The following is a 9,323-nucleotide window of genomic DNA, read 5'->3' as shown; positions in this document are numbered from 1 at the left end:
ATTGTGAACACATTGAAGTCAAGAGATCAAGTACATGCAATCGCTATTTTAATTAGTAATTAAGTAATTATCTAGAACATTTACATGTCTCATTCATCTTTGGACTTTGTTCTTTCTGATGATGTCTAAGTGTCGTACACATCTGTGATAAATTTTGAGGTTGATAGATGTTAGACAAGACTACATCCTTTGCTTATATTTCGAATAACACATCATTTCAACGCGTGGTACAGATTTTCGCCATGTGTTATTGTTTAATGAACAGAGTTTGTGAAACGTAATTGATATTAACAATTAAAATTTTGTTTTTATAATTTCAATTGATTGCCTAAATGAGCTGAGATTGGAACAAATGTTAATTGAAAAGGAATCAAGGAATGAAAGAGAATCAAAGTGTTGAAGTTATCATTACTAACATATTTGTAAATTGGAAAGTCATCAGTTGGAGAATTCTTTACTTATATTCTTGCCTTTTCAAACATTTGTGTCAGTAATGTTGACATGGTGACATCACCTTCCATCTGTACTCGTACAAAGTAAAGGTAGCCATTGTTGCAAACTTGACGAAGAACTGGCAAACGAAGAAGTATTTTGGCAAAACGACCAGGTTTTTTTTTCTCAGTGTAATCCTCTAGTGTTCTCATAATTATCTGACATTGTTTTTGAACAGCTTCACTGTTTTTTAATCCTTCTGTGTCTGAAAAAATTCAAAATTAGACTGTCGCCTCTCTATTTAACAAGAAACCCACAGACTTACCATAATTAAACAGTAAAATGGCATTCAGACAAGCAAATTCACTCTCGTCAATCATGAGAGAACGTAAACGTTGAACAACATCAAGCATTCCATCCACTAACTCCTCACTAAGAAAAATGTAGCATTCTTTTCTTTTTAAAATTGAAGGTTGATTCATGTGAAGACTGTCCTCATAAGGCATGGAACGATACAAACATCTAAAACTTGAAGCTCCATTGCGCAGATGAAAGTAATTTAATTTTATCCTCCTTTGCCAGATCAGGAAACCCTGGGATAGCTTTTGCCCAGTCAACTATAAGCTTAAGTTCCAGTGATATGCCATTGGATAATCTCGTCAATGGAATATTAATAACAGGATCTTGAAGAGGGGGTCTAAGAAGATATTCACCCGGAGGAATAATAGCCGGTGAAGCATCCAATAATTGTTGCATGATTTTTAATCTCTCTTCTGCAGTGGTACAGTCACTTTTTGTATTAGTCACCTCTTCTTTTCCTTCCGCTGAAACCTCCGAGCTGTTTGCATCAGGTGTTTTTAAAGGATAAAAAGATCTCCCACCTCTTTGACGATCTCCTCTTACACCTGCAGAAAAACAATTATGAATTATCAAAAGTTATTAATAAATTATTCGTAATAGCATGTGTGCAATAACCCTAGGAGTGACTTCCTGTGATAAAAATAAGAGTATTCTCAAAAAAACTTTATACGTGGACGATCTGCTTTCCCATGCAGTATGCACGTGGTGGAAACATTCTCTGACGAACTTTTGAACCAAAACACAGAGTACAAGAGCATTGCTTGAATGAAAGTCAAAGTTCGTCGACATTGCGCCTTATCAATAGTTGACTATCTTGAAACGTGCTGAAAGCCAATCAACTTTTTAATTTGAGTTGTAGCGTCGTAGAAATAAATTTAAAATACAAAATATTGCATTTTGACGCCGAACAAGTTGTTATTCCCTGTGCTAAGGTCCATTATGAAAACAAAACAACATGCTATTTGCATATTGAACATAAGCAAATGAAAGAATTATGTGAAACTAAATGGGGTCCATAATAGTCATGTTCTTTCACGTATGGAACATGATCGACTGTGTTTGTGTGATTTCTTCAATGAGTTTGACGCTGAATAGTTTTTATTTTACAGTTGTAAGGACTAAAGAAGGCTGTACAACAAAACATGAATCGCTATGAATGCCATGAAATACGATAGGAAATGTTTCAAAAGAGTATTAAATGATTCTTATATTGCATTTATCACGATGAACAAAATAAGTCAGAAAAGGCAAGTTTTGTCTTACCTCCAAACACCATACCAACGTGTAAACATTTTTTCAACCGGCAAGCTTGACATTTTGCTCTCGTTTCCAATGTGATTTCGCATGCTTCGTCCCCATTTTGACATTGATATTTTTCCTTGAGGTTTTTTTGAACTGTTCGCTTGAAGAAGCTCTTGCAGCCTTCGCAAGCATAGCAACCGTAATGATAGCCGGTAGACGGTGCACTACACACAGCGCAAAGGTCTTCATTTTCTGTAGTAGACATAACACAAGATAAATACAAGAGCCGGGCGAAATGCTTTTATACTCCCACAAAAGACCGTGATTTGCAATCGAAGTTCATTCAATGTGAGTAGTTTTTTTGTTTTAAGAGTTATCATACACATGAAAGAAGTATTTTATGTTTCTTTTTGACCTTGAACGACTTCACAGTGAAAGCAAATTGTTCGATTTCTGTAATACACTGTACCCCCATGACGTCATTACAACACTGAGAATTGACTGCCGGAAATAGGCAATAGCAGAGGAAATGTATTATTTTACATTTATTGTATTGAAAGTTACTATTTAAACTGTTGCCATGTAAATTGTTGTTGTCATTCACAACAACAAAAAATGTAACACAATCCTTTGAAGTGATTTCTCCAAGATAACGATGACTTTGCGTTTTGATGGGTGAAAGTGAAAGCGATAACTTCTATACATTCCAATTGTACCCCTAAACTCCTCGGATCTTCTTGTCTGGGTTGTGTGTTGGTGGATATAGATAGATTACTTTAATCTGCTGTTTTCATGGATGTCTTTTCAATGATTTATGTGTTTTTAAAACTGAGAAAATATTTATTAAGCACGGCACAAGTTTCGAAAACCGCAACGATTAAAGTTAAATCAACACCAAAGCCCAAAGCAACTTTCTAGTCTTGTGTTAAAATAGAGCGCATTTTAAATTTAAAATTATCATTCAAACCTTTCCACTTTAGTCACTGTGTTAATATTATTCGGTATTTTCGTGTAAAAGCACGAACGTTTCGTGTAGTCCACGCATATTCATTCATTAAAAGAATCACGTTAAATCAGTAAGCACTTGAGTGTTTTAGATATTGCTCTTCGTGTATATGTCGATATTATGGAAGTAACAAACGTTGCGCGAGCCTTGTACGCGTACGACAGTAAAAATGGCATGAAATTCGACGCTGGAGAACTTCTGAACGTATTTGAAAAAGGTGAAGATGGTTGGTGGTTTGGAGAGGTTCAACAAACAAATACAGAAGGATGGTTTCCCGCAACTTATGTCTCAACTTTGGAACAGGTTAGGTTTAAATGATGAAAAGAGTTTTAACGTCAAACCAAAATCTTATTGGGTATTTCCTCATTAACTTATTTAATTTGGCAAAATATCTGGTTTAAATATTTACTGAAACGACACGAGATGTTTCCAGAAGTCTGAGATTATGTAAAGTTTTTTTAGCCGTATGATTTGCATGAGCTTATTCATCGATCATTGAAGTTGTCATTGAAATGTCTGCATTAACAAACGTTGAATGACAGAAATTTGTCAACACCTAATCCGTTAATTCTTATAGTTTGAAAGATTTCACTTGAGGGGAAAGCTGTTTAAAAGAGCGATTATTGAGTTTTGAACTATGTTCAAGAATTGCGTGATTATTGCGTTGTACTTGAGTAAACAATCTTTTTATTCACAATGAAATATGAACAATTGTTCTGAATTTTCGCGAGAGAACAATCAAGAAAATGCGTCGTAAACAAAAACCACGTTTTATAAATTAACGAAATTCAAGTGAAAATTGTCAGTTTGGCTCGCAGCGATCAGGCGAAAAAATTGAAATATTTTGTTGTTAATTTTCAATTATTTCTTTCATCGATGCTTGTAATTATTTAAATCTTAGATCGACCATTTTACACTTGATTATATTTCATCTTTTAAGACTATTTTCCGCGTAAAACAAGTTCCTAGAATATAAGAATTGAAGTTCTGGTAAATTTTCTTATTGCGAGTGAAATTAAACTTAGCTTTTAACAGCAACATTAATGATTTCAGAAAATTGTACATGACAACACTCTTCCACCCAATTGGAAAGCATTTCAAACTGATCAGGAAAAACCTACTATGTCAATTCAGTCAACGGAGGTAATCGCAACATCCTGTCTTTGTCCCTTTTTTATAACCAATAATAAGTTTAAATTACATGTTTGTAAATGTGTACATTGTCCTGGTTGGTAAAGTCCTGAGAACGACTGTTTTTGTTGTTGTTGACTGACTTTTCGACAACCTTAGCGGTAGTCATCTTCAGAGTTCAAACCATTTACTTTAATAAGTTTAAATATCACTATTTGTAGAAAGAACATGGTTACTTCCAACTTCAAACAATAATGTTTCAACAACTGAGACAGGTAGAATTTCAGTAAGTTGTGTTGTTGAACAATGTAGTCATAAGTAATTTTTCACTCACACTTCAAAAAATGGCCATATTTCTAGCTCATGCTGACAAGTCAAAAGCTCCCGAACGAAATGAAAAACGTAGCTTAAAGAAGGTGATATTTTGAATAATGAATTCTAGAAAAGTATGGCTGCGCTTTGTCAAAATGATCTAACCCTAAAAATGATCCAGCTCACATTCCTTAAATGATCCTATATGTAGAGGATCCGGCAAAGTCTTAAAAATTAACTTATTCAAGATCCTTGAGGATCTTTGCAGGATTTTAGTAAGATCTTACTTAGGAATGTTAGCCAGGAAAGAGTAAACATTATGAAAAGTCACAACTATCAATTCGTCAATTTTATATAGAAACCTAGCTTCAACAAAAGACCCAGTACTATGTTGGTTTGTATCAATTGAATTGATGAATGTAGCTGTATTATCAAACATTGGATTTTAACACCATTTTGTGTTGGTTTTCTTGTTAGAAAGGTTTCATGGCGTTTCTCGTGCAGACTCTAAACATGGACAGACATTGTTCAATCCTGGACAATATAGTTACTGCGATCATTTCTGGGTACAATTTCTCTTGTTTTTCATCCATCTCATTATGGATAAACCAATATAAATTGAAGAAGATAATGAATGTATATATTATTTATGAATGATTTGTTTGTACAGGATGATAGGAATGTTAATAAGACTGGACTTGACATTCTTGTTGATCGTTATACATTATGGTAGAGATATGTGTAAGGAAATGGCTGAATTTATAAAAAAGGTAGATATATTTTATGTTTTTATTGGTCAGTATAAATTATTGTATTGTAGAGCTGTTTAGGAGATTATCCTAGTTGCAAATGGAAATGTTATCAAAGGAAAGATAGTGTTCATGTTAAAATTCTTATGTATTTAGAGCTATTATTGAAGATGTGTATGCAAAGAGTTTAGCAAATTTGCGTCATCTGCTCTTGGTGACCAGGAAGAAGGGTAACTGTCATTTATTTACGATACTTGTACATGATAAAATATGGAAGAAGAACTTCATGTTAAGATATGAATGTTAATGTTTGACATTTTAGAACAGTTGGAAAGGCTTGGAAACAAGTTAAAACAAAACTACATGAAGAAGCAAGTGCTCATCAAGCATTTTCTTTCAAGGTTTAGGATAGTTATTTCTTCATATCGTATGTTGCTTTAATGAAATGTTCATGCTTATTTGTTTTAGTAATATTTTAGCTATTGAATAAGGTTCATGGACCATTCCAAGTCAAAGTGACCGAGGAATCAAAAACAGATACAAAGAAAGTAAATGATGTCTTTATTTGCTTGTTGATTGTTTGTTTTCCTGTTGCAAAACAAATTTCAGTTTGAAACTTGCAGGAAAATTTGAATAAATATGTTTAACAAGCTCATCTATGTATTTTTAACATATAGTTGGAAGGGTTCATTGCTCATAGTTGTGCATTATGTTTGTTTAGCATGATCAATTTAGAGATTTACTTCATGAAGACAGAAAAGCAATATCTTCCTCATTCGGTCTTCTTCAAAAGGTTTCTGTCTCTACCAATTCTTGCGTAATTTATTGCTCTGTAACTGTTGTACTCTGTAACACTTGTTTAAAAATGGCTTTAACATGATATCTACAGGCAAGGGAAAGTGTTGTTGAAAAGCAAAGAGTAGTTGGAGAAAAAGAGATGGCTGCTCAACAATCATCAAAGGTTTAAGCTTTGAGCATGTTGAACTTATGGCCATTTTTCTAGAGTTTGGGTTTTTGTTTTATTTCAGGCTTTAGACAAATATGAAAAGGCTGTAAAGAAAACAGTACAAGCCGTATGTTAATCTTAAAGAGAGGGATATACTGGTGTGAAAATTTAAATAATAGCAACTCAAAATTCATGTTGTTGCAAATTAGATTTTAATGTTTATTTTGTGTGCTACAGGACAAGACCACAGAAAAGCTGTAGAGTTGTACAATGCAAATCAAAAAAAATGGGTTGATGATATGGTTTCATCTTGTTCAGTAGGTGTTCTTTTGGATCAATGATGGATATATATGTATTTCCAAAATATATCCATTTGTGTTTCTTTATATTTTGATAGGTCTTAGAGAATCAAGAAGTTGACAGGGTTGAATTTATCAAACAACAAATTATGCTCTATGTATTTTTAAGAAAAGAAGTCAATGAAACGTGTGAAAAGGTATAATTTTCATTCATTTGCTTGTTTGAAGGCAAGAATTTCAAGTTTTATAAAATCTTACAATGCACACTCACAAACAACTTCAATTGAGCTTGTTTTAATGTGTGTCAAAATGTTAAAAAGAAAAGCAATTTCAATTCATGTTTTAATCATCTTAAAATTTGGTATTGAATAACTCATTTTTATGAATTTATCAAATACTTTAGGCCATGGGAGGTATAATACAGGAAGCACAGCAAATAAATGCATTGAAAGATCGAAAGCTCTTTGTGGAGAAACATGGAACAGGTTCAATAAGACCTGTTGATATGCCTTGAAAAATGACCAACATGATTTTTGCATGCTGAATGACATCTTAGTGATAAAAACAAGTTGTGGATGACTTATTTTATAACGCTAATTATAAATTAAATAAAAATTATTTTGATAGATTGAAAGGCGCTCCCTATAATATTCATGATGATAAATGACAATATTTTTGAATGAATTTGAATAAAAGTTTTGAATATGTACATGCTGGCTAACCGCCAAAACTTCGAATAAACAGATCATCTATAAAAATATAACATCAAGTATTCAACCTTCACGAAGTCTCCATGTTCTTTTTTTTGTAAAGACAATCCGAAATTTTGAAATATTCGACGAAGAACCTTGTTTTAATACCCTTTCAGTCATTGCTAGGTTTTTCCAATCGCGTGAAAGGTATACACGATTGTTTGCATAAAAGAGAAATTAAATCGTATACGTATGTAAACGTAAGAACTGAAAGACGAACAAGAACAAGCAGAGGTATGATGACTACAACTTCAGGGAGAAAAGCTAATCGCTTGCTAAAGGAAAGATCACCTTATCTTCTTCAACATGCATATAATCCTGTTGAATGGTAAGTTTTTCTGAAACTATAATGAGAGAAAGGCGAGAGGATAGAATAGATAGTTATCGGAGCAGAAATTTATCGTCTCCACTGTTTGTGTGCTTGTAAATCTTTGTTTCATTCAGAATGTGAGAATAGCAAGAGTTTAGCTTTCATTTTAATAGGAAGAGGTGTGTTTTGTCCATGTGTTAATTCTCCTAAGGAAATGTAAGTAACCTAATAATCTATGATGGAATTACGGGATGATTTTGTAGGGGTGTGGTGTACGTTTTTTTTAAGATGTCAGTTGGTCAGTCAAGTTTGGATTAGATTTCAGCGGCCTCTTTGTGAGTGTTGTTATGTTATTCACATGTCCGATTTTTTGGGGGTTTGTTTGACTTGAGACCATGGGAAATGTTTTGTTTGATCATTGTTTTAGGTTGGGAAATTACACTCACACCCCCTGTACCCCTTCTAGCCAAGGTTATTGTCTAAGGTGTGCACTCCTGCATCCTTCTTCTAAATTGTTTTTGTTTGTTTGAGGTGTAGATATGTAGGGCTCAAAGACTCCCTTCAATATATTTAGGTATCCGTGGGGTGATGAAGCTTTTGAAAAATCGAAGATGGACGAAAAACCAATCTTTTTGTCAGGTGTGTGTTCATTTTAAATATATGGAGATGTAGGGGGGGGGGTTAAGAATCTTGATTCAAGATGCTGACAAACAGCCTAACTTGTTTGATACTTAAACATTGACTAAATTTAATGAACTTGTGGTTTGCACCTAACAATGGTAGCCAGCCATGAAAGTTGTTTATGTTTATCTGGGATCATGGGTCGGGGTCATGAATCTGGGATCATGTGTCGGTGTCATGAATCGGGATCATGGGTCGGGGTCATGAATCTGGGATCATGAATCGGGATCATGGGTCGGGGTCATGAATCGGGATCATGGGTCGGGGTCATGAATCGGGATCATGGATCCGGGGTCATGAATCCGGGATCATGGATCGGGGTCATGAATCCGGGATCATGGGTCCTGGGTCATGAATCCGGGATCATGGGTCCGGGATCATGGGTCCGGAGTCATGGGTCCGGGGTCATGAATCCGGGATCATGGGTCCGGGATCATGTGTCTGGGGTCATGGGTCCGCGATCATGGGTCCGGGGTCATGAATCGGGATCATGGAGTCGAGGGTCATGAATCGGGATCATGGGTCGAGGTCATGAATCGGGTCATGGGTCGGTCATGAATCGGGATCATGGGTCGAGTCATGAATCGGGATCATGGTCGGTCATGAATCGAGTCATGGGTCGAGGTCATGGGTCGAGAGTCATGGAGTCGAGGTCATGAATCGGGATCATGGGTCGAAGTCATGAATCGGGATCATGGGTCGGTCATGAATCGGGATCATGGGTCAGTGTAATGAATCGGGATCATGGGTCGAGGTCATGGGTCGGGGTCATGAATCGGGATCATGGGTTCGAGTCATGAATCGGGATCATGGGTCTGGGGTCATGAATCGGGATCATGGTCGAGTCATGAATCGGGATCATGGATCGAGGGTCATGGAGTCGAGGTCATGAATCGGGATCATGGGTCGAGTCATGAATCGGGATCATGGATCGAGTCATGGAGTCGTGGTCATGAATCGGGATCATGGGTCCGGGTCATTGAATCGAGTCCATGAATCGGGATCATGGGTCAGGAGTCATGAATCGGGATCATGGGTCGGGATCATGGGTCGAGGTCATGGGTCTGGTCATGGAGTCGAGAATCATGGAATCGAGGTCATGG

General features: G+C 35.7%; 4 protein-coding genes across 7 annotated transcripts in view; 3 read left to right on the top strand and 1 right to left on the bottom strand.

Annotated features, from left to right (window-relative positions):
* Positions 1–31: 31 nt before the first annotated feature.
* Positions 32–2,793, bottom strand: LOC124447637 (steroid hormone receptor ERR2-like). The gene is given in 5 exon segments (XM_046998602.1): positions 32–697; positions 758–946; positions 949–975; positions 978–1,337; positions 2,056–2,793. Coding segments are annotated over 5 exon segments (1,059 nt in total). The 5' UTR covers positions 2,300–2,793; the 3' UTR covers positions 32–458.
* Positions 2,794–3,000: 207 nt separating this feature from the next.
* Positions 3,001–5,252, top strand: LOC124447639 (growth arrest-specific protein 7-like). Of its 2 annotated transcripts, XR_006948775.1 has the most exons (7): positions 3,001–3,343; positions 4,094–4,183; positions 4,393–4,446; positions 4,532–4,587; positions 4,842–4,877; positions 4,961–5,049; positions 5,154–5,252. XR_006948775.1 is itself a non-coding variant. In XM_046998606.1 (4 exons), exons 1-4 carry the CDS (start codon positions 3,161–3,163, stop codon positions 4,539–4,541), a joined length of 348 nt encoding a protein of 115 aa, XP_046854562.1. In that variant the 5' UTR covers positions 3,004–3,160; the 3' UTR covers positions 4,542–4,578. The 2 variants fall into 2 exon arrangements, 1 of the variants encoding a protein (XP_046854562.1); XM_046998606.1 differs by lacking the exons at positions 4,842–4,877; positions 4,961–5,049; positions 5,154–5,252 and having other exon boundaries at positions 3,004–3,343; positions 4,393–4,457; positions 4,532–4,578.
* A 137-nt stretch (positions 5,253–5,389) lies between these two features.
* On the top strand, positions 5,390–7,186 carry LOC124447638 (growth arrest-specific protein 7-like). The gene is made up of 9 exons (XM_046998605.1): positions 5,390–5,462; positions 5,555–5,633; positions 5,712–5,780; positions 5,954–6,025; positions 6,122–6,193; positions 6,261–6,305; positions 6,415–6,495; positions 6,576–6,674; positions 6,881–7,186. The coding sequence occupies exons 5-9, from the start codon at positions 6,170–6,172 to the stop codon at positions 6,989–6,991; spliced, it is 360 nt and encodes a 119-aa protein (XP_046854561.1). The 5' UTR covers positions 5,390–5,462; positions 5,555–5,633; positions 5,712–5,780; positions 5,954–6,025; positions 6,122–6,169; the 3' UTR covers positions 6,992–7,186.
* A 124-nt stretch (positions 7,187–7,310) lies between these two features.
* The window catches only part of LOC124447634 (spermatogenesis-associated protein 20-like), a 12,427-nt gene continuing 10,414 nt past the window's right edge, over positions 7,311–9,323 (top strand). Inside the window, exons 1-2 of one of the 3 annotated variants that reach the window (XM_046998599.1) lie at positions 7,311–7,557; positions 8,114–8,178. In XM_046998599.1, coding sequence (XP_046854555.1) covers positions 7,536–7,557; positions 8,114–8,178 — 87 coding nt within the window. In that variant the 5' untranslated portion in view covers positions 7,311–7,535. The remainder of the gene's footprint in view (positions 7,558–8,113; positions 8,179–9,323) is intronic. The other 2 variants (XM_046998598.1, XM_046998600.1) reach the window with 2 other exon arrangements.

The sequence above is a fragment of the Xenia sp. Carnegie-2017 genome, unplaced genomic scaffold (genome assembly GCF_021976095.1).
Source record: "Xenia sp. Carnegie-2017 unplaced genomic scaffold, XeniaSp_v1 HiC_scaffold_23, whole genome shotgun sequence".
In the NCBI taxonomy this organism is placed as follows: domain Eukaryota; kingdom Metazoa; phylum Cnidaria; class Anthozoa; order Malacalcyonacea; family Xeniidae; genus Xenia; species Xenia sp. Carnegie-2017.
This window is presented reverse-complemented; position numbering and strand designations above follow the sequence as displayed.